General features: G+C 38.5%; 1 protein-coding gene across 11 annotated transcripts in view; it reads right to left on the bottom strand.

The window, feature by feature from the left end:
* Window positions 1-25,833, bottom strand: part of LOC128690257 (uncharacterized) — a 92,461-nt gene that overhangs the window by 26,369 nt on the left and 40,259 nt on the right. For 8 of the 11 annotated variants that reach the window (XM_070090583.1, XM_070090585.1, XM_070090584.1 and 5 more), the window contains 6 exons: window positions 20,548-20,655; window positions 19,965-20,075; window positions 11,919-12,029; window positions 10,799-10,897; window positions 8,106-8,216; window positions 6,605-6,715 (listed from right to left, as the gene is read on the bottom strand). In XM_070090583.1, coding sequence (XP_069946684.1) covers window positions 6,605-6,715; window positions 8,106-8,216; window positions 10,799-10,897; window positions 11,919-12,029; window positions 19,965-20,075; window positions 20,548-20,655 — 651 coding nt within the window. The remainder of the gene's footprint in view (window positions 1-6,604; window positions 6,716-8,105; window positions 8,217-10,798; window positions 10,898-11,918; window positions 12,030-19,964; window positions 20,076-20,547; window positions 20,656-25,833) is intronic. The other 3 variants (XM_070090592.1, XM_070090589.1, XM_070090588.1) reach the window with 2 other exon arrangements.

Here is a 25,833-nt window from a genome sequence, read left to right as displayed (position 1 = left end):
TCCACTACAGACTGATACACTCTTGAAGTCATTCTGTTTCGCTCCATTCTCTCTACATGTCCGAACCACCTCAACAACCCTTCCTCAGCCCTCTGGACAACAGTTTTGGTAATCCCACACCTCCTCCTAACTTCCAAACTACGAATTCTCTGCATTATATTCACACCACACATTGCCCTCAGACACGACATCTCCACTGCCTCCAGCCTTCTCCTCGCTGCAACATTCATCACCCACGCTTCACACCCATATAAGAGCGTTGGTAAAACTATACTCTCATACATTCCCCTCTTTGCCTCCAAGGACAAAGTTCTTTGTCTCCACAGACTCCTAAGTGCACCACTCACTCTTTTTCCCTCATCAATTCTATGATTCACCTCATCTTTCATAGACCCATCCGCTGACACGTCCACTCCCAAATATCTGAATACGTTCACCTCCTCCATACTCTCTCCCTCCAATCTGATATTCAATCTTTCATCACCTAATCTTTTTGTTATCCTCATAACCTTACTCTTTCCTGTATTCACCTTTAATTTTCTTCTTTTGCACACCCTACCAAATTCATCCACCAATCTCTGCAACTTCTCTTCAGAATCTCCCAAGAGCACAGTGTCATCAGCAAAGAGCAGCTGTGACAACTCCCACTTTGTGTGTGATTCTTTATCTTTTAACTCCACGCCTCTTGCCAAGACCCTCGCATTTACTTCTCTTACAACCCCATCTATAAATATATTAAACAACCACGGTGACATCACACATCCTTGTCTAAGGCCTACTTTTACTGGGAAAAAATTTCCCTCTTTCCTACATACTCTAACTTGAGCCTCACTATCCTCGTAAAAACTCTTCACTGCTTTCAGTAACCTACCTCCTACACCATACACTTGCAACATCTGCCACATTGCCCCCCTATCCACCCTGTCATACGCCTTTTCCAAATCCATAAATGCCACAAAGACCTCTTTAGCCTTATCTAAATACTGTTCACTTATATGTTTCACTGTAAACACCTGGTCCACACACCCCCTACCTTTCCTAAAGCCTCCTTGTTCATCTGCTATCCTATTCTCCGTCTTACTCTTAATTCTTTCAATTATAACTCTACCATACACTTTACCAGGTACACTCAACAGACTTATCCCCCTATAATTTTTGCACTCTCTTTTATCCCCTTTGCCTTTATACAAAGGAACTATGCATGCTCTCTGCCAATCCCTAGGTACCTTACCCTCTTCCATACATTTATTAAATAATTGCACCAACCACTCCAAAACTATATCCCCACCTGCTTTTAACATTTCTATCTTTATCCCATCAATCCCGGCTGCCTTGCCCCCTTTCATTTTACCTACTGCCTCACGAACTTCCCCCACACTCACAACTGGCTCTTCCTCACTCCTACAAGATGTTATTCCTCCTTGCCCTATACACGAAATCACAGCTTCCCTATCTTCATCAACATTTAACAATTCCTCAAAATATTCCCTCCATCTTCCCAATACCTCTAACTCTCCATTTAATAACTCTCCTCTCCTATTTTTAACTGACAAATCCATTTGTTCTCTAGGCTTTCTTAACTTGTTAATCTCACTCCAAAACTTTTTCTTATTTTCAACAAAATTTGTTGATAACATCTCACCCACTCTCTCATTTGCTCTCTTTTTACATTGCTTCACCACTCTCTTAACTTCTCTCTTTTTCTCCATATACTCTTCCCTCCTTGCATCACTTCTACTTTGTAAAAACTTCTCATATGCTAACTTTTTCTCCCTTACTACTCTCTTTACATCATCATTCCACCAATCGCTCCTCTTCCCTCCTGCACCCACTTTCCTGTAACCACAAACTTCTGCTGAACACTCTAACACTACATTTTTAAACCTACCCCATACCTCTTCGACCCCATTGCCTATGCTCTCATTAGCCTATCTATCCTCCAATAGCTGTTTATATCTTACCCTAACTGCCTCCTCTTTTAGTTTATAAACCTTCACCTCTCTCTTCCCTGATGCTTCTATTCTCCTTGTATCCCATCTACCTTTTACTCTCAGTGTAGCTACAACTAGAAAGTGATCTGATATATCTGTGGCCCCTCTATAAACATGTACATCCTGAAGTCTACTCAACAGTCTTTTATCTACCAATACATAATCCAACAAACTACTGTCATTTCGCCCTACATCATATCGTGTATACTTATTTATCCTCTTTTTCTTAAAATATGTATTACCTATAACTAAACCCCTTTCTATACAAAGTTCAATCAAAGGGCTCCCATTATCATTTACACCTGGCACCCCAAACTTACCTACCACACCCTCTCTAAAAGTTTCTCCTACTTTAGCATTCAAGTCCCCTACCACAATTACTCTCTCACTTGGTTCAAAGGCTCCTATACATTCACTTAACATCTCCCAAAATCTCTCTCTCTCCTCTGCATTCCTCTCTTCTCCAGGTGCATACACGCTTATTATGACCCACTTCTCGCATCCAACCTTTACTTTAATCCACATAATTCTTGAATTTACACATTCATATTCTCTTTTCTCCTTCCATAACTGATCATTTAACATTACTGCTACCCCTTCCTTTGCTCTAACTCTCTCAGATACTCCAGATTTAATCCCATTTATTTCCCCCCACTGAAACTCTCCTACCCCCTTCAGCTTTGTTTCGCTTAGGGCCAGGACATCCAACTTCTTTTCATTCATAACATCAGCAATCATCTGTTTCTTGTCATCCGCACTACATCCACGCACATTTAAGCAACCCAGTTTTATAAAGTTTTTCTTCTTCTCTTTATGACTTCCCTAAAGTGTTTCACAACATTGTCAGTGTAATAATCACCAGCACGGCTTGCAATAGCTGTGTGAGGGTGATTGTCATCAAAAAAGGTTTGCACTTTAAGCCACATTCCACACATTTCCTTAATCTTTGAAGTAGGCAACTTCTTCAATTTCTCTCTCCCCTCCTCCGAACCAGTTTCCTCAGGTCTGGCCTCTTGCTCTTGAAGTTGATCTATCAGCTCATCAGTGGTTAGTTCTTCATTGTCCTCCTCCACCAACTCTTCCACATCCTCCCCACTAACCTCCAACCCCAAGGACTTTCCCAATGCCACAATGGATTCCTCAACTGGCATAATCCTCTCAGGGTTAGCCTCAAACCCTTCAAAATCCCTTTTGTCTACACATTCTGGCCACAGTTTCTTCCAAGCAGAGTTCAAGGTCTTCTTAGTCACTCCCTCCCTAGCCTTACCTATAAGGTTTATACAATTGAGGATATTAAAGTGCTATCTCCAAAACTCTCTTAGACTAGTTGCAGGCATTTTTTTAATTAAATCCTCATGCAACTTCCTAGCCTTTTCGCTTATGATCGCTTGAGAGATGCTATCTCCTGCTAGCTGTTTTTCATTTATCCACACCAATAAGAGTCTCTCAACATCTTCCATCACTTGCGATCTTTGTTTCGAAAACACAGTTAAACCTTTGGCAAGAACAGCTTCCTTGATTGCCTTTCTGGTGCCCACAATAGTAGCGATGGTTGATTGGGGTTTCTTGTACAACCTGACCAGGTCGGCGATACGCACTCCACTTTCATACTTATCAATGATCTCTTTCTTCATTTCTATTGGAATTCTCACCCTTATTGGTGTAGGGTTGGCACTAGAAGCTTTCTTGGGGCCCATGGTCACTTATTTTCCAGAAACAGCACCGAAAACACTGTAATAATACGAAATATTCCGATTGTATGCTTGGATGTTACCGCGGAGGCTGGCTGGTAAACAATGGCACGGGCGGCACATGTGAGGCTGGCTGAGGGCGCACATTGGACGTGTCTCGGACGAAAATCGGTGAGCGGGTTTTTAAGCGGTATGCGAGGCAAAATTTTTGCGATTAAAGCAAGCGGTGTGCGGATTAATCGTTATGTGGTGCCATCGGTATGCGGGGGTCCACTGTACTCAATAATTCTAGCGGCTTCAAATCAAGCAGGAAAAAGCTGGTAGGCCCACATGTGAGAGAATGGGTCTGAGTGGTCAGTGTGCACCACATAAAAAAAATCCTGCAGCACGCAGTGCATAATGAGAAAAAAAACTGACCGTTTTTTGGATTAACCCCTTGACTGTCGCAACCCCCAATCCTGAGGTGTCTCCTGGTGTCGCAAAATTTAAAAAAAAAAATTATTTTTTCTTGTGAAATGATAGAGAATCTTTTCCCGATTGTAATGACACCAAAAAAACGAAATTTGATGGAAAACTGACGGAATTACGGTCTCGCAAAGTTAGCGACCTCGGCGATATTTACAAATCAGCGATTTCGCCCACTTTGAGCCCTATTTTCGGCTAATTCCGTTGTTCCAGTCGACCAAACTCTCAGCTATTTCTTTAGAACTCCATTTTTTCTATCGATTGAGTACAAGAAACTGCCCATTTACTGATTTCAACTAACTAATAATGTGGTCAGAAATTTGCAATTTGGCCAATTTCACGAAAATTAAAAAATATGACAATTTCAAAATAAGGTCCAGAATGAACAATGCAGACATTCCTGGCTCTAAAATAACATTTTCTTTGTTCATCAGTCATGTCTCCAGGCCCCTCTGATATTACTCTTGCTTTCTATTTTGAATTTTTATTCAAACAAAAAATAGAAGACTTACTATTATGCAGACTACTGCAATATTGTAATAATTGTATAAATAACATCAACCCATTCATGACTGCATATTAGAATGGCTAGTTGGACATTTATTGGACAATGACATCATTTGTTTACTTTTGAACATTGGCAAAAATCAAACATTTTCCCTACTTTGTGCTCCATTTCCAGGTTCTTTTTATAGTAAAACTAATCAAAATCACCTCTTTTTCTATAATATATTTTCCATTCTATCAAATGAGACCAAGAAAACGAGAATACAACCATAAATACTATACGAAAATAGACCACAAATTCGGCATTTTAATTAAAAAATACGGTCGGAGTTTTTTTTTTTCTCATTATGCACTACGTGCTCCAGGATTTTTTTTATATGGTGCACACTGACCACACAGACCCATTCTCTCACATGTGGGCCTACCAGCTTTCTCCTGCTTGATTTGAAGCTGCTAGAATTTATGAGTATATATACGTCAAACACGGTACCTCGTAAGACGTATATATACGGCCGCAACAGTCAAAGGGTTAAAATGCAGACTTTGAGGTGTATTTTCTTGTAGTGTTTATTGTTGTATTCTCGTTTTCATGGTCTCACATGATAAAATGGAAAACATATTGCATAAATAGAGATGATTTTGATTAGTTTCATGATGAAAACAACCTTGAAATTGGGCTCAAATAGCGGAAATGTTCGATTTTTACCAATGTTCAAGAGTAAGCAAATCACACCACACATCCAATACACATCAACTGGGGAGTCTAATATTCTTTCACTAGTGCACTGATATTATTTATAGCATTTTTACAATAATGCAGTAGTCTGCGTAACAGTAAATTTTGTATTTTTTGTAAGAATAAAAAATCAAAATATAAAGCAATAGTAATATAAGAAGGGCCTATAAACATGACTAATGAACAGAGGATATGTTATTTTAGTGCCAAGAATGTCTACATTGTTTATTCTGGACCTTATTTTGAAATTGGCATCTTTTTTAATTTGCGTGAAATTGGCCAAATTGCCAATTTCTGACCACTTTATTGGGTAGTTCTAATTGGTAAATGGGAAGTTTCTTGTACTTAATTGATAGGAAAAATGGAGTTCTAAAGAAATAGCTGAGTTTGGTCAACTGGAACAACGGAATTGGCCAAAAACTGGGCTCAAAGTCGGCAAAATCACCAATGCGTATATGTCGCCAAGACCGCTAACTTTGCGGGAGCGTAATTCCGTGAGTTTTCAACCAAATTTCGTACTTTTGGTGTCATTACCATTGGGAAAAGATTCTCTATCATTTCACAAGAAAAAATAATTTTTTTTTTTCCAAAAATTTTGCAACAGTTTCAGAAAGGGGGTTGCGACAGTCAAAGGGTTAATCAGGAGGGAGGAGGAGTGAAATTCTCAACCTTAGGGATCATGTAGTGCCTGAGGAATGGGATGCATTCAGTACTGATCTAAAGAAGGGTAAGATAAATCTGGTTCCTGGGATGACATCCTTCACTAGCATCAAGGTACCTAGAAGGACACAAAGTACAGCAGCCAATAACACCAGACAGAGCTAATAATCAATTGAGCACCAGGATCTTTTTTAAGTACATACTTGGTATAGCATAATTCATAAATACCAATGCTTATATACTATGTTCTAAGATTCATTAATATAGCTTCTTACACAATTCAACACTATTGTTGCTTTAAATGGGTACAGTAGTATAATTTTGGCAAGGGGATTCTTGATCCAAGGAATTGCAATTGTCCTTCCCTTCACTGGATCAAACCTGATTGCCTCTCATTCCCCAGGCACTGTATGACCCTTACAGGTTTACTGCTTCCCACTAAGAGCCTGGAGATGAGAAAAAATTTTCCCTATGCTTAAATTTCTCATGGATTATACATATATGAGACATTTAAAAATATATATTGCAACAAAGACAATTATGACAAAACTCACATGTGTTAATTACACCTACTGCTTCTGCTAAGCCATTTTTACACACATACTTATGACAGCCTTGAGTCCAGGTGTGACTGTCAGGGTACATCTCACTAAGCACATCACAACCTACATAAGGATGAAACAGTGAAATTACCCTATTTGTTTTCAATATTTTAATTTTGAAGCTAGCAAACTGATGTACATGTAAGCTATGACAAAAAAAAAATGATCTTGGTGCTCAAGCACTGGTCATGCATATTCTAAATGATTATTATTAAAGTATATTCACTGGGGAAATCAAATACAAAATGGGAGTTGACACAGTTACTTTTTGCTGATGATACTGTGCCTTTGGGAGATTCTAAAGAGAAGTTGCAAAGGTTAGTGGATGAGTTTGGGAGGGTATGTAAAGGAAGAAAGTTGAAATTGAACATAGATAAGAGTAAGGTGATAAAGGTATCAAATGAGTTAGGTAAAGATAAATTGCATATCACACTGGAGGGAGTATGGAAGAAGGGAGTAGAATTGTCAGCAGATGGGTTTATGAAGGACAAGGTTAACCATAGAACTGATAAAGGAAAAAAGGCGAGTGGTGCTTTGAGGTATCTGTGGACACAAAAAACGTCATCCATTGAGGCAAAGAAGGGAATGTGCAAGAGTATAGTGATACCAACACTCTTATATGGGTGTGAAGCATGGATTGTAACTGCTACAGCGAGGAGGAGGCTGGAGATGGAGATGTGCCTAAGGGCAATGTGTGGCGTAAATAATATGCAAAGAATTCATAGTGTGGAAATTAGGAGGAATTGAGTTACTAAAACTATTAGTCAGAGGGCTGAAGAGTGGTTGTTGAGGTGGTATGGTCACTTAGAGAGAATGGAACAAATCAGAATGATTTGAAGAGCGTATAAATCTGTAGGGGAAGGAAGGTGGGGTAGGAGTCGTCCTCAAAAAGGTTAGAGGGAGGGGGGAAAAGGTTTCAAGGGCGAGGGGCTTGGACTTCCAGCAAGCGTGCATGAGCGTGTTAAATAGGAGTGAATGGAGATGAATGGTTTTTGGGACCTGACAAGCTGTTGGAGTGTAAACAGGGTAATATTTAGTGAAGGGATTCAAGGAAACCGGTTATTATGGAGTTAGCCGGACTTGAGTCTTGAAAATGGGAAGTACAATGCCTGCACTTTAAAGGAGGGGTCTGGGATACTGACAGTTTGGAGGGACTTCTAAACTGTCATATCTGAGCTCCTCTGCAAAGACAGTAATTATGTATGAGTAAGGCGAAAGTGTTTGGGATTTTCTTTCTTCTTGGGTCACCCTGTCTTGGTGAGAGATGGCCGACTTGTTGGGAAAAAAAAATAATATTCCCATATGACTAAAATAACAGCAAGCTTAATGGTATTTACTTGTTATTGTAAGAGACAGAAAAATCAAGAGATTCTGATTACCTCCAAATCTTGAGGTACTATGTGATCTTTACGAATCTAGCTCTTCCACAAGTATAATAACAAGAGATACTCACATGAATCTAATACACCAAGAGTCTCCAAGAAACCCTTTTTGCAGGTGTAGATATGACAACTTTGAGTCCAAGTGTGTCCATCAGGGTAAACCTCACCAAGTACCTCACAACCTGTTAAACGTTAGACCATAATGGTGTAATTATAAAAATTACATAGGGAGGGGGTAAAGGTATTTTCTTTTTGGGGATTTTCTTCCTTTTCGGGTCAACCTTCCTAAGTGGGAGACTGCCAACTTGGTTAAAAAAAAAAAAAAAAAGTGTTGATAAAAAAGTGTCTCCTGAATTTACTTACCTGCCATCAAGTGTAGTAAACTCATTTAGGTCCACCATTCTACCTTATTTTCTTGTTCTTTCTGTCTTGTACTTCTTCCTATAGTTCATGTCTACCATTCCCCATCTTCAAGTTCCAGTTTCACTTTTCTACTTTTAGACATATGGAGAGGCACTCTGTGAGAATTATCAGACCCTTCAGTCATTAGAGAACATGCAGACTTCATTTTGATTTTGTTTTCAAAACAGTGAAATGGGTAAAAAGACAAATGCAGTATAATTTGATCCTTTATTAACAACATTCTGACCACATAGTGAGCAAAAACACTGGCTTTATATAAAGCCCATTGTATGGACAAAACATTGTCAATGTGACTTTGTAAATGGTCCAAGCCGGACTGAAATGTCGTTGGAAGCTCCTCCCTCTTATGTGTGGGTCATTTGTGTATTGTTCCAGTCACGGTATTGTGCCTTTTTGTTCTTTACTGCCAATAAAGGATTGCATTATGCTGCATTTATCTCTTTTTTCACTGTGTCGGTATTTTATATCATTTGTGCTTAACACTGACATATTCATTCTGTTTGTCTTCCTTTTAATAGGTTCCACATTTTCTGCAGAATCTCTCTCTCTCTATGACTGGCTATGATAGATTTGCTGCAAAAACTATGATTTTCCCCTACTCTTTGGCTTGCCCTTCACACTTCTGCCTCTTGCCTCCCAACATCAGCCACCAATTTGCAGCACAGTGCTGAATGATTAATACCTTTTTGTCATTATCAAATGTGTCTTAAATGCCTAGGCATTTAAAATACCTAAGCATAAAAGACAGATAAAGTAAAATAAACAGTATGTATAATACTTACCTTAAAATACAACAATGGTTGCCCTTCCTTTATGCAACTATTGTAGTCAATACTATAAGAGCCAATACTGAGAAGAGCACCTTGAATACCAAAAACTAATATACCTATTGTACATGTTGTATAATGAGGCACATGATAAAACTGGCTGTATGCAAAATTGAAGCATATGGACAAGAAGCATCCATGGTTGCTGTAAGTACTTTTCATAAAGAAAAGTTCAATAAAATTTAAAATATTGAATTGTTTTCATTTGCAGAAACCTAATCAATTTTTTTTTTTAGTGGCTATAACAATTCCACTGTTATTTAACCTTTTCAGGGTTGGCAGGCCCTCTCCTAAACTTGCTCTCAGGGTTAAAAAAAAAAAAAAAAAAAAAAAAATCTTATGAAATGATAAGAGAATCTTTTCCTGATCATAATGACACCAAAAGTATGAAATTTGATGGGAAACTTACGGACTTATGCTCTCGCAAAGTTAGCGGTCTCAACGATTTCGCCCACTTTGAGCCCTATTTTCAGCCAATTCCAATGTACCAGTCGACAAAAATCATAACTATTTCGCTAGAACTCCACTTTTTTCTATCGAATGAATACAAGAAACCATCCATTTACCGATTTTAACTATCCAATAAAGTGGTCCGAAATTGGCAATTTTTGCCAATTTCACACAAATTTCAAAAGATGCCAATTTCCAAATAGGGTCCAGAATAAACAAGACAGACATTCCTGGCACTAAAATAACATTTCATTTTGTTCATTAGTCATGTCCCTAGGCCTCTGTTACATTTCTTTTGCTTTGCACTTTGAATTTTTATTCTCAAAAAATTGAAGATTTACTGTTATGCAGACAACTGCATTAGTGTAGAAATGGTGTAGAAAAGGTATAAATAACATCAGCTCACTTGTGCAAGAATATTAGACTCACCAGTTGATGTGTATTGGATGCATGGCTTCATTTATTTACTTTTGAACTTTGGCAAAAATTGAACATTTCTGCTACTTTGAGCTCAATTTCAAGGTACTTTTCATTGTGAAACCAATAAAAATCATCTCAATTTCCATAATATGTCTTCCATTCTATAAAATGAGACCAGGAAAACTAGAATACAACCATAAGTAGCATACGAAAATACAGTGCAAAATTGCTGTTTTAAACCAAAAACACGGTCAGAGTTCTTTTTTCTCTCATTATTCACTGCGTGCTGCAGGATTTTTTTATACTGCACACAGACCACATAGACCCATTCTTTCATATGTAGGCCCACCAGCTTTCTCTCGCTACATTTGAAGGTGCTAGAATTTATGCGTATTAGTACGGCACCAACCCTGGCGTGCAAGCCGTACTAGTACGGCACCAACCCTGAAAGGGTTAAGATCACTGGGAGATGGTTACACTGCAAACCAAATTTTAAATTGGAGGTACGTTGTAGAAATTACCCATTAACTCAGATTAACCAAGGACTACAGTATCCTGCATGACAGACATTACTGATGGATACAAGGAGTTTCATTTACATCACTTCATTTAATGTCAATAATGAACATTAAGAAAATACTCACATGTGTGTAATACACCAACAGCTTCTGATAAGCCATACTTGCATGTATAGTTATGGCAACCTTGAGTCCATGTGTGGTTATTAGAGTATACCTCACAACCTGTGCAAAGTTATAACAAAATGATACACTATCAAAATTAAGAGTACTGAACATGAGTCATTGTTCTGAATAAGTACACACAATATGACTGGTAAATGGACAGTTGAATGTTAGTCGCGTTTTTTTACTTTATGCTACTTAAATGTATGGAAAATATTAATTTACTATGGAAGATAGCTAGATACATAGTACATATGTAAATAGTGACAAACAATGTTGCAACTTAGCTCATAATATTCAGAGGTCATTTTGCAGCTACTAGAATAGGATACCGAATTTCTAAATGTTACAAGATGTCTGGTTTTGCATTTAAATTATTACAGGTTATAGGAAAAATTTAAGACATATGCAAGAAGGATGTTTTGCTCTGCTATGCCTCTCATTTTGCTTCAAATGCATTTCATTAACCCAACATAGGTGACCATATCTCACTATATCCATTTATGATTATGACATATCACTTATAACATAAAAAGAGTGCTTAGAAAAATATGCTCTATCTACTCATCACCCATTATACAGTATAATATACTGGATATAGTATGGAAATGTATCAAACAAGCTGTCTGGTTCATTAATGACTAAAAATCCCATTCTGTGAATTAAAGATGTAAATATTATACCTTCCACCTTCCTACTCCAAAATATTTTATTTATGGCCTTTGATAAATTTTGGAATATGACTAGTGAAATGGGCTTTGCCCCTCCTCCTCTATCTTAGAAATTCAACTGATCTGAGAACTTTGATTTTGAAAAAAAATTATAATATGAATTGTGGAATGCAACTCAGGGCTTGAGTAATGAACCGCAAATTGTCTTATGTACGACAACCTACCTCAGTAATTTCTTTTGTGTGTAAAATAAAATTTTGTAATAGCTGCTCTTTTTCTCAGGCAGCTATTAATTTTGTAAGGGAACTGTTATACAAGTTAACTACTAATTTTATAAGATGACAATTTTTTTAAAACAAACTATTTTGTAACACTACTGCAATCTGACAGGTAAACTGCATGATACTCACACGTGTCCACTATGCTAACAATATCCAATGAACCAGAATTACAAGTATAGTTGTGGCAATTTATAATCTGTGTGTGTCCATCAGGAAACACCTCACCAAACACTTCACAACCTGATTAGAAAAGATTAATTTAAGTTTAGAATTCAATCTTTAGTCTGTATCTTAATGTCAGGCAAAATAAAATTGTAGGTTTAGTACAAATAAATAAATGTATGCATGAGTATATGTATGTACTCACCTAATTGTGGTTGCAGGGGTTGAGTCATAGCATGCACATGCACACACAAAGTATGAACAGTTGACCATCGTTGAACACGATTTTGTCTTGAACATTTTTGTCATAGCACGATTGAAGAATTGCGGCATATTTTTGTTTAACACTTCGTAAAATTAGTTTAACACTGTTACGTGAAGGGAAAACATGTTGAGCGCCTGGGCGCCCGCTGGGTGGGATGGTCTGTGGGTTAGTGGGTTACACCACTGTGTCAACAGTGGAGACCAATTGCCATCCCCCACCTCCCTAAGCCACCCACACCACCCTCCCAGCAAGGAGATTACCAGGTGATGGTTTTGAAGATATGAATGAAGATGATGTGAATGAGGTCTTTGAAGATGATGATGATGATGAAGTCAGGAGTCCAGAGGAAATGTTAGCAGAGCTCAATGCACAGATACAAGGGAGGGAGATAACAGAAGAACCTGAAGAAAAACAGTTAACATTGTAGCAGTTACGTGAGCAGTTCCATATCACATGTATTGGTAAAGTTACAGACTTTCACTGAAGAGGACCCTGACAAATCTAGAAGTAGTGCTTTGAAACGGGGTCTAGGCCAGCTGATGATGCCTTACCGTCAGCTGTATAATGTACTGCAGGGTAAAAGAGCCCAGAGATCCATTACAGAATTTATGCACACTCCAATACAACCATCGACTTCAGTACCAGAACGTCTACCATCCACTTCTGCCGACAACCAGCAACCATCCACCTCAGCCCAGTAGGGCCACACCATCCATATCCACTCTCTTCACAATCATCCACAAACACCATTACCCACAATTTAAGTTAAGAAATACTGTTATTTCTACTGCATTTGTAGTCTTAAGCACTAATATATCATGACAATGCAGTACAATTACATATTCACCTTTATTTTGTAAGATCTGGAGGTCTAAAAAAAAGTTGTTTGGCTTTTTGGGGGCCCCCAGGAATGTAACCCTATTTTCCCATAGTTCTTCAGTTTGTCTAACATGGTTTTGTCTAACATGGCATTATCAGGAAAGTAACTACCATGTTAAACAACAGTCTACTGTATATATATGTTTTTAAACTGACTGTCTCCCACCAACCCAAGGTGACCCAGAGAAGACACATTCAACAACATTCACAGAATTGCTGTCCTTCCAAAAGTGAGGACATATCAATCAGATTACCCTCTGACTGCAACATCCCCACCCCTCCAGAATGCAGGCACCGTCATTTCCACCTCCAGTACTCAAGTCTGACTAACCAGTTTCCTTTAATCCCTTCACAAAGGTCACCCTGCTTGTACTTCAATAGCATGTCCATTAAAAACCATTTGCCTCCATGCGCTCCTGTCAAACATGCTTGCAAAAAAATTACTAAGGACCTAACCAGTAAGCTCAACATCTGGTTCTTGAGTAATGGCATGCTTGCTGACAATACAAAGTTTCTGCTAGAGGACAATCGAATACTGTAGTTGAAGAGCAATGAGAGAATCTAGGCGTCTCTCTAAACTGCTCAAAATTATAACTAGTGTCCTCTAGCCAACACACCACTTAGCAAGTCACAGCTGCCTTACAAGGAGTGTAAGCCATCAATCCCACTGATTGTACTCTCCTTAGCACTCCGCTTGGGTTTAATGTTATTACCAAGATTCTGGAAAAATATAACTCCTACTTCAAAAAGATGGAAAACAGAATCATTAATATCAATGCTCATAATTACATGGAGTTGCTGCTGGAGGTCACCACCCACACTGCCCGGTCCCAGACCAGGGCAATGTCCGTCCATCCCTCCCTCAGCTAAGCCCCAAGCTAAGTCCATGCTAGAAAGGAAGCAGCCTACACTTCCAGTCAGATTAGGATTACCAGGCTTAAGTATGACCTTGTAGACTGCCTTGCCAGCCTTCTTATCCACCTCAAATCAAATCAAAAGTTTATTCTCTGTAAAGATTACAATGTGGGGTTTACATATTATAAAATATTGGTTACAATGTGTGGTTTACATATTATAAAATACTAATTACAGAGGGCCACTATCATGTCTAGCATGACTAGGCATTTCGGGCAGACTAATAATAATTCTAATTCTATATTGATACAGGTTATGGAGCATATTTATAATAAAGCTGGGTAACTGTATTACAGTTTGTAAATTTAGCAATGAGAATGGTTTTGTCTTGGCATGATACACAGTTTCTATTAAAGCTCCGATAATGGAGCATCTCAGGCAAACTTATGACTAATTTAAGATTTGTTAGGCAATAGCTTTATTTAAGGTTTTATGTTTACGGTCATTTGGGTGAGTGTAAGTGTAAATTTGGGGGAATCACAGATATCGAGAGTAGGTCTAGTTTGTTTTTTATGTGTGCATGAAATGGATCCAATGAAATGGTGAAAGAAACTCAACCAGAACTTGTATGTAATTTGGCAAGGGTGGATGACCCTAGCTACACTAGTGGCACCAGCATGTCATATACCTGATACCCTTACAGCACAGACAAGATCAACTGAAATTTTTTATGTTTAGTGATAGAGAACAAGCAGTTTTTCTAAAACTAAGAAATGCATAAATACAGTGGAACTTTGGCTTACAAACGCCCCACCATGCAAACTTTTCAGGATACGAACCGTCATTTGGTCGATTTTTTGCTTCTGGATGCGAAAGAAATTTCAGGATGCGTACTTCCCCCTCAAGGGAGGTTCCTTCAGGATGTACATGTTTATAGAGGGGCCACAGATACATCAGATCACTTTCTAGTTGTAGCTACAGTGGGAGTAAAAGGTAGATGGGATACAAGGAAAATAGAAGCAGCAAGTAAGAGAGAGGTGAAGGTGTATAAACTAAAAGAGGAGGCAGTTAGGGTAAGATATAAACAACTATTGGAGGATAGATGGGCTAGTGAGAGTATAGGCAATGGGGTCGAAGATGTATGGGGTAGGTTTAAGAATGTAGTGTTAATGTGTTCAGCAGAAGTTTGTGGTTACAGGAAAGTGGGTGCGGGAGGGAAGAAGAGCAATTGGTGGAATGATGATGTAAAGAGAGTAGTAAGGGAAGAGTATATGGAGAGAAAAAGAGTGATTAAGAGAGTGGTGAAGCAATGTAAAAAGAGAGCAAATGAGAGAGTGGGTAAGATGTTATCAACGAATTTTGTTGACAAAAAGAAAAAGTTGTGGAATGAGATTAATAAGTTGAGGAAGCCTAGGGAACAAATGGATATGACAGTTAAAAATAGGAGAGGAGAGTTATTAAATGGAGATTTAGAGGTATCGAGAAGATGGAGGTTTAGTGTGGTGGAAGATACGTAGCAGACCGGCGTATGTTCATTGGCCCGATACACATCCAACAACATTGGAGAGTTACTTTTGTGTCGCTTTACTATCGCTTACTCGCTTAACTTACTTGCTTCACTGTTAATTCTAAACTTTATCGCTGGCTGGCACTATAGCCTTTATCTACCTGCTGCTTTAGTATTGTACATATCAAAGAATCACTGCAGAAGGCACACTCTCCCCTCTCTCTTCCTCCTCCACTTTGGTATTTTGCTATGAATTTTTTCTTGAATTTTATCATGTTTCTTTCCTTCTTTATCACAGGACTGGCACTACAAACTTTCTTTGAGCCCATAGTGGCTTATTTAGCAGTTACAAGCACTAAAAACAATGGAATAATACAAAATACACCTACCATCCGACTTACGACCTGCTCGACTTATTACCACTCGACTTACGACCGTGTTTTTTATGCCAAATTTCTGGGAAATAAACAACTATTTGTGTTGTACACAGTGTTTATCCTAAACCTTACAGTATAAAATACAGTACTAACAACATAAAAAGTAAAGTAAAACATGAAATACCAAAATAAAACAATAAAATAAAGTCATTACAAAAATGTTTTGTTGATATTCAGTAGTAAAGTTCGACTTACGACCGGTTTCTCGGAACCGAACTCAGTCGTAAGTCGGATGGTAGGTATATATCACATGTACACATGGAACTGTCCTCCCTGGCTTGTAAGCAATGGCACACTGGCTTTACATGGGCTCAGGCAGCGCGGACACATTCGGGATGATGATAGCATCATTAACCAAGGGTCCACTGTATATAATTATTACATTATACATATTATTATTATTATTATTATTATTATTATTATTATTATTATTTATTAGTACATACATATTCTTAAAATAATACTCTTGCTTACCATTTTGAATTTTTATTCACACAAACAATAGAAGATTTACTGTTATGCAGACTACTGCATTATTGTAATAATTCTATAAAAACAGTGAAACCTCGGGTTTCAACCGTATTCCATTCCAGGAGCTAAGCCTAACCGTGAAGCGGCCAAAAGGCGAAGCAATATTTCCCATAAGATTTTTTTTTTTATAACAAGTCGGCCGTCTCCCACTGAGGCAGGGTGACCCAAAAAGAAAGAAAATCCCCAAAAAGAAAATACTTGCATCATCATTCAACACTTTCACCTCACTCACACATAATCACTGTTTCTGCAGAGGTGCCCAGAATACAACAGTTTAGACGTATAAAAATACACAATATATCCCTCCAAACTGCCAATATCCCAAACCCCTCCTTCAGAGTGCAGGCATTGTACTTCCCATTTCCAGGACTCAAGTCCGGTTATATAAAATAACCGGTTTCCCTGAATCCCTTCACTAAATATTACCCTGCTCACACTCCAACAGCTCGTCAGGTCCCAAATACCATTCGTCTCCATTCACTCCTATCTAACACACTCACGCACGCTTACCTGGAGTTTACCTGGAGAGAGTTCTGGGGGTCAACGCCCCCACAGCCCGGTCTGTGACCAGGCCTCCTGGTGGATCAGAGCCTGAGTAAGGTGATGGAAGTCCAAACCCCTCGCCCACAAAACCTCCTTTACCCCCTCCCTCCAACCTTTTCGAGGACGACCCCTACTCCGCCTTCCTTCCCCTACAGATTTATACGCTCTCCATATCATTCTACTCTGATCCATTCTCTCTAAATGACCAAACCACCTCAACAAACCCTCTTCAGCCCTCTGACTAATACTTTTATTAACTCCACACCTTCTCCTAATTTCCACACTCCAAATTTTCTGCATAATATTTACGCCACACATTGCCCTTATACAGGATATCTCCACTGCCTCCAACCACCTCCTCGCCGCAGTATTTACAACCCAAGCTTCACACCCATATAAGAGTGTTGGTACTACTATACTTTCATACATTCCCTTCTTTGCCTCCATAGATAACATTTTTTGCCTCCACATATACCTCAATGCACCACTCACCTTTTTTCCTTCATCAATTCATCAAGTCGGTCGTTCCCACCGAGGCTATGATTAACCTCATCCTTCATAAATCCATCTGCTGACACGTCAACTCCCAAATATCTGAAAACATTCACTTCTTCCATACTATTCCTCCCCAATTTGATATCCAATTTTTCTTTATCTAAATCATTTGATACTCTCATCACCTTACTCTTTTCTATGTTCACTTTCAACTTTCTACCTTTACACACACTCCCAAATTCGTCCACTAACCTTTGCAATTTTTCTTTAGAATCTCCCATAAGCACAGTATCATCAGCAAAAAGTAACTGTCACTTCCCATTTTGTATTTAATTCCCCATAATTTAATCCCACCCCTCTCCCGAACACCCTAGCATTTACTTCTTTTACAACCCCATCTATAAATATATTAACCCGTAAACTGTCCAAATGTATATATACGTTTTTTCAACATTTGAAAGTATGTAAAAAAAGCAGACCTTCTTTTTGTTTTTTTTACATTTGAAAATGTGTAAAAAAACTTTGATCTATTTTTTTTTTGCTATATTTGAAAATATGTAAAAAAAAAATGTAGATCTACTTTTGGAGCACTGCCCATGTGAAAGTAGATCTACTTGGACCATTTACGGGTTAAACAAGCATGGTGATATTACACATTCCTGTCTAAGACCTACTTTTATCAGGAAGTAGTCTCCCTCTCTTCTACACACCCTAACCTGAGCCTCACTATCCTCATAAAAACTCTTTACAGCATTTAGTAACTTACTACCTATTCTATATACTTGCAACATCCACCACATTGCTTCCCTATCCACGATCATATGCCTTTTCTAAATCCATAAATGCAATACAAACTTCCCTACCTTTATCTAAATACTGCTCACATATATGCTTCATAAGATATAAGATATAATGTAAATAAAATTCATCCGTTCCAGACCCACAAAAATATTCACAAATAATACATTTTTTAAATAATAACTATAGTTTTACATACACACAACACAGATAAATACATATATGTATATTATACAAATAAATTAAAATTTAAATAAACATTTAAAATAACATGTACTTACCTTTATTGAAGAGACTTGCTGGCATCTGGAAGATAGGGAGGAGGAAAGATGGAGGACTTGTTTGGAAGGGGAATCCCCTTCCATAAAGACTAAGTAACAAGTCCTTTTCTGGGGTTACTTCCCTTCTTTGTCTTTTAAGGCCACTAGGACCAGCTTGAGAGTCACTGGACCCCTGTCTCGCAAAATAACTCAAGAGTGCTCTGTTTCTGGCATCTCTAAGATTTCCCTGAAGTGGGACAAGGTTTTGTCACTGAACATGTTGCAGATATGGCTTGTTTCAGCTTGGTCAGGATGATACTTTTCAACAAAAGTTTGCAACTCATTCCACTTTGCATACTTTTCACATTCACAATTAATGGCTGGCTGGCTGAGACTGACTGGCTGAGACTGACTGACTGGCTGAGACTGACTGACTGAGACTGACTGACTGAGACTGACTGACTGTGACTGAGACTGACTGACTGAGACTGACTGACTGAGACTGACTGACTGAGACTGACTGACTGGCTGCCTGCCTGGCTGCCTGCCTGGCTGGCTGCCTAGCTGGCTGGCTGCCTAGCTGGCTGGCTGCCTAGCTGGCTGGCTGCCTAGCTGGCTGGCTGCCTAGCTGGATGGCTGCCTAGCTGGATGGCTGCCTAGCTGGATGGCTGCCTGGCTGGCTGGATGGCAGCACAGGGTAATGTTCACTCAAGGATAAACAACACTAGACTGGCTGATGACGCCTGTGCGGGCAGGTGCGCAAGCACGGGCAGGCAGATAGATCTGGTACGCCGGCCAAAACCCAGAGAAACGGCCATAACGCAGGACAAAATTTGGCCAAAAAAAGCGGCCAAAACCCGAAGCAGCCGATTCAGGGTTTCACTGTAACATCAACCCATTCGTAACTGTGTATTAGACTGGCCAGTTGGACAAGTATTGGATGGTGACGTCATTTGTTTACTCTTGAATCAAACATTTCTGCTACTTTGAGCTCAATTTCAAGGTACTTTTTGTTGTGAAACCAATCAAAATCATATCTATTTCCATATATATCTTCCATTCTATCAAATGAGACAAAAAAAAAAAACAAGAATATAACCATACAAAAATATACCGCTAAGGGGCAGCTAATGGCTGAGATATGAATTCCGTTATTTATGGTCCAAGTTCTTTCAATTTTGGTGTACATTAAGAAACATCTTTCCATCATGCATTGCCCAAGTTTCAATAAGATAGTCCAACAAACAACTGTGATCCAATTCCGTAGATCAAGAGCAAGAGCCCCTCACCAGCATCAAGGAACCCCCCTTGAGGCCCGCTCGTATCCAGAAGCAAAAAATCGACTGAGCGACTGCTTGTATCCTGAAAAACTCGCATGGTGGGGCACTCGCAAGCCAAGGTTTCACTATACTGCAAAGAACAAGAACAAGATACTGTACTCACATGTGTCCAGCACAACATTGGATTCTGGCATCCCAAAATTGCAAGTATAATTGTGGCAACCTTGTTTCCAGTTCTGCCCATTGGTATATACCTCACCAAGTACCTCACAACCTATTGAAATATTGTAGCTGGTTAAATATAAAACAGATTGTTGTGTACAATTGCTATGATGTCTCAGAATGTGATATATTTTTAACTGCGAGTATCAGTAAGTTGGTAAAAAGTCTTGATCAAATGCCCAAGAGCTCCACTGACCAAGTTATCATTTGCCTTAGATCTATGCCCATTTACATTTTCTTCATTTCTCCTGATAAAAAAAAAATACCTTCCCCACAGTTATTAGAGCTATTATCATACTGGCTTAGCAATCAAATACAGTAGTCTTATGCACGATTCTTGATTAGGAGGCAGTGTTAAAACTTTTACTTTAAATTAACCAAGTTTCTGCAGCATAATTATATCTCCATCATAAAAAATATTAATCTCTACCAATATTAACTCTAGCAAGTAAAACTTAGTACTTGTTAATTTTCTACAATAGGCACATGAACAAAATTTCATTTTCTTAAAGGTATTTACTAACACGTCTCCTGGACAGTGGTCGTCACAGAGCCTGAAGCACAGGAGTAGTGATGACAACCCCGAGTCCACATGAATCCGTCAACATACACTTCACTCATAATTTTACAACCTGTAACGAATACAAGTATAGTATTAAATTATACGGTACATCCTGTCTCATCATCAAACAGTTCATTATAATACAAATACAATTTTATTTCCTTCAATTACCAATGATCTTTTATCAATGAAAACTTGCTAGTGATGGGCACATTCACATCTCTTCTGTATTATTAAATCAGAAAATACATGTAAAACATTTTAAAAAATGGTTCTAGTATAATTGTAAGTGTCTAAATGGTAACCATTTTTCAAACTTTACAGCAGAACCTTCACATGCACATGCAAACGGTGAATTTTTAATACTATAGCATAATATAAAGTGGAACCTCGACTTACAAGTTTAATCCATTCCGTGACCCAGCTCATAACTTAATTTGCTTGTATATCAAATCAATTTTCCTCATTTAAATTAACTGAAATGCCATTAATCTGTTCCAGCGGAATTCCTGCTCTCAGGAGGCAGGAAAAAAAATACAGGTCTCCCTCAACATTCCCGAGGGCTAGGGGATCAATCCCCTTGCGAATGTTGAAAAATCGCAAATGTTTGGTGCCCCAATATATTGTAAGGAAATATAGTGCAATACTGCTTCCTTAACCTATTGAACCATGAACAATCATAAAACACATGAAAACATCATAAGATACATACATGTATTGTATATACATGTACATACATGCTCCTCCCACTCGTATATTTGTCCAATCTCTTTTTAAAGCTACCCAAGGTCCTATCGAAGCTAAAACCTTGGGTAGTTTCAAATTTAGGTTGGATAAATATACGAGTGAGAGGGGTTGGATCTGAGTGTGATGTACATGTGAGTAAATAGAATTATCAAAGCTTATTGCTTGGGTAGTGTTCATTCTGTTAGTGGTTGGATTTGTGAAGGATCTGCCAAGTATAGGTCAACAGGCCTACTGCAGTGCTCCTCTATGTTCTTATGTTGATGAGTGGAACAGGCTGCCTAATGTGGTTATAAGAACATAAGAATGGCAGAACAGTGCAGTAGGCCTGTTGGCCCATACTAGGCAAGTCCTTCACAATCCATAATGCTAACAGAATATTTGCCCAACTCAATTTTCAGTGCTACCCAAGCAATAAGCTTGGCTATCAGTATGACAGCTTTCTTAACACAATACATGCTGCCCAAAGGACATTTATCCCATATAAGGAAATTAGATCGAATAGAAATGACCCCAAATGGATGAATAATAGGCTCAAATATCTTTTAGGGCAGAAAAAAAGGAATTTATGGGCGTATCAAAAGAAGTGAGGGTCATCTTATGAATCAGTATATTGACATTAAGAGGGACGTTAAAAAGGGGATAAGAAAAGCTAAACGGGACTATGAAATTAAAGTTGCTAGGGATTCGAAAACCCAAAAAGTTTTTTCCAGGTTTATAGAACAAAAGTTAGAGATAAGATAGGTCCCCTTAACAGTAACTCTGGGCATCTTACTGACAAGGAGATTGAAATGTGCTCTATTCTTAATAATTATTTTCTCTCAGTTTTCACTCAGGAAGACACTAACAATATCCCAGTAATTAATTTTTATAGTGGGCCTGAAGATGATAAATTATGCAATATCACAGTCACTAGCGAAATGGTTATAAAACAGATAGACCGGTTAAAGCAAAATAAATCCCCAGGCCCTGAGGAACTTTTTTCAAGGGTTCTTAAAGAGTGTAAAATGGAACTTTGTGAATCATTGACTAATATTTTTAATATTTCTCTTCAGACAGGTGTAGTGTCTGATATGTGGAAGATGGCTAATGTAATTCCTATTTTTAAAGCAGGGGACAAGTCGTTATCGTCAAATTACCGCCCAATAAGCCTAACCTCAATTGTAGGCAAATTACTAGAGTCAATTATAGCTGATAATATAAGAAGCCATCTGGGGTAATGACACTGGGAAGGGCAGGAGAGAGGAGCTGCTGGATAAGTACAGGTCAGCCATAGTAGTAGTTAGGTCTAGGGGAGGGATCCCAGTCATATGTAGCATCTTGCCTAGAAAGGGAGTGGGCAATGAATGGATGTCTAGGGCAATTGGTATAAATTGCTGGCTAGACAGGTACTGCAAGGAACTTGCAATCCCATTCATTGATAACTGGGACCTATTCTTTGGCAAACGTGATATGTATGCATGGGATGGGGTTCATCTCTCTGGGGATGGAGTGGTTGCATTAGCCAATTCAATTGAGAGGGCAATTGTTGACTTGTCTAGGAATTTAAATTGATAGATTATAGAGGTATGGGTGTTTGTGGGAAACAATCAGGCTGCAGCATTAGGGTTAAAAATAGTAGTTATTACCGGGATACCTCAGGGATATGTTTAAAAGACAATATTCAAAATAAAGTTGCTAGTAATGGCAAATCAATTGATCAACAAACAAAGAGAGACAGTAGAGGGCAACGAGTGACGAGCTCCCTTAAGGTTTACTATACAAATAGTAGGAGTCTAAGAAATAAGATAGATGAGCTAAAATTACTTGCAAGTGTAGGTAATATAGATATTATTGGTATAACAGACCTGGTTCAACCTGAAAGATGGAGAAATGCCTTCTGAATGCAACATACAGGGTTATAAACTATTCCACACTGATAGGGTCAACAGGAAGGGTGGTGGTGTGGAGATGTATGTCAGAGAAAATTTAAATTGTTGTCTTAGACATGATATAAGATTAGAAACATCGAACACAGAATCTGTTTGGCTACAGTTTCTCGAGGGACGTGACAAATTAATTGTGGGTGTGATTTATAGGCCTCCAAACCTTGATAGGGAGGGCAGTAAGCTGTTATGGGACGAAATTCATAAGGCATCTAGATATGAAAATGTTGTGATAATGGGAGATTTTAACTTTAGACAAATTGATTGGAACAATATGACAGGAAATCTTGAGTCTAGTGACTTCCTTGATACGGTTCAGGATTGCTTTTTAGAACAGTTTGTGACAGAACCAACTAGAGGAAACAATCTGCTTGACTTGGTCCTTGCCAACAAAGATTCACTAATTAATAATCTTGAGGTTAATGATGAGCTTGGGGAAAGTGATCACAAATCACTTAGTTTCAACATATCATGGAATTACCCAGATAACTGCAATCAAATCTCTGTCCCAGATTTTCACTTGGCGACTTCATGAGACTGAAAAATTACTTGGGTGGGCTAAATTGGGATGTCCTGACTATGGGTCAGGTAGGTGATCTTGGTTGCCAATATGACGTTTTTCAGAGCAAAGTACTAGTTGCCCAGACAACTTTTGTTCCGAGTAGGGAAATTAGATCTAACAAAAATGATCCCAAATGGATGAACAATAGATTAAAACATCTCATTGGTCAAAAGAGAGGCATATATAGGTGTATCAAAAGAGGGGATGGGCAGTTAAGAAATCAATATATTCAATTAAAGAGAGAAATAAAAAAAGGAATAAGAAAAGCAAAAAGGGATTATGAAGCTAAGGTTGCAAGGGATTCAAAGACTAACCCAAAAGGGTTCTTTCAGGTATACAGAAGTAAGATTAGGGACAAGACTGGCCCACTTAAGAGTAACACTGGTCAGATCACTGACAGTGATAAGAATGTGTTTGAAATTCTAAATACCTACTTCCTCTCAGTTTTCACCCAGGAAAATACTAGCAATATTCCTGAAATAATAGATTATGTAGAACAGGATGATGATAAACTATGTACGATTGCGGTAACTAGTGACGTGGTCCTCAGACAAACAGAGAAACTAAAACCTAACAAATCCCCAGGTCCTGATGAACTGTTTGCAAGGGTGTTAAAGGAATGTAAAGAGGAACTTAGCATACCTTTGGCTAATCTTTTATAACATGTCACTACAAACTGGCATAGTGCCTGATAAGTGGAAAATGGCAAATGTAATACCTATTTACAAGGCAGGTGATAGGTCCTTGGCTTCGAACTATAGACCAATAAGCCTTACCTCCATAGTGGGAAAATTTATAGAACCAATAATTGCAGAAGCAATTCGTAGTCATCTTGACAGGCACAGATTGATTAATGAATCTCAACACGGTTTTACAAAGGGGCGTTCCTGTCTTACGAATTTACTAACTTTTTCACTAAGGTATTTGAGGAGGTAGATCATGGTAATGAATATGATATTGTGTATATGAACTTCAGTAAGGCTTTCAATAGTTCCACACCAGAGGCTATTGAGGAAACTTAGGGCACACGGAATAGGAGGAGAAATTTTTTCCTGGGTAGAGGCATGGCTGACAAATAGACAGCAAAGAGTTTGCATAAATGGGGAGAAATCAGAATGGGGGCACATCACAAGCGGTGTTCCTCAGGGGTCAGTGTTGGACCCGTTGTTGTTCACAATTTACATAAACGACATAGATGAGGGAATAAATAGCGGCATAGGCAAATTTGCTGATGACACCAAAATAGGCAGTCCAATTCATTCTAATGAGGACATTAGAGCACTCCAGGATGATTTGAATAGACTGACGCAATGGTCAGAGAAGTGGCAGATGCAGTTTAATATTGACAAATGCAAAGTTCTAAATGATGGACAGTTAAATAACCATGCCACATATAAACTAAATAATGTAGATCTTAATACTACTGATTGCGAAAAGGATTTAGGAGTTCTGGTTAGCAGTAATCTAAAACCAAGACAACAGTGCATTAGTGTTTGCAATAAAGCTAACAGAATTCTTGGCTTCATATCTAGAAGTATAAATAATAGAAGTCCTCAGGTTGTTCTTCAACTCTATATATCCTTGGTTAGACCTCATTTAGACTATGCTGCTCAGTTCTGGTCACTGTATTACAGAATGGATATAAATGCTCTGAAAAACGTACAAAGGAGGATGACAAAGATGATCCCATGTATTAGAAATCTTCCCTATGAGGATACACTGAGGGCCCTGAATCTGCACTCTCTTGAAAGGCGTAGAATTAGGGGGGATATGATCGAGGTGTATAAATGGAAAACAGGAATAAATAAAGGGGATGTAAATAGTGTGCTGAAAATTTCCAGCCAAGACAGGACTCGCAGCAATGGTTTCAAGTTGGAAAAATTCAGATTCAGGAAGGATATAGGAAAGCACTGGTTTGGTAACAGAGTTGTGGATGAGTGGAACAAACTCCCCAGTACAGTTATTGAGGCTAAAACGTTGTGTAGTTTTAAAAATAGGTTAGATAAATACACCTACC

This window comes from Cherax quadricarinatus, chromosome 32 (genome assembly GCF_038502225.1).
Source record: "Cherax quadricarinatus isolate ZL_2023a chromosome 32, ASM3850222v1, whole genome shotgun sequence".
Classification (NCBI taxonomy): domain Eukaryota; kingdom Metazoa; phylum Arthropoda; class Malacostraca; order Decapoda; family Parastacidae; genus Cherax; species Cherax quadricarinatus.
Note: the sequence above shows the minus strand (reverse complement) of the source record. Positions and strands in the feature narration are given on the sequence as shown.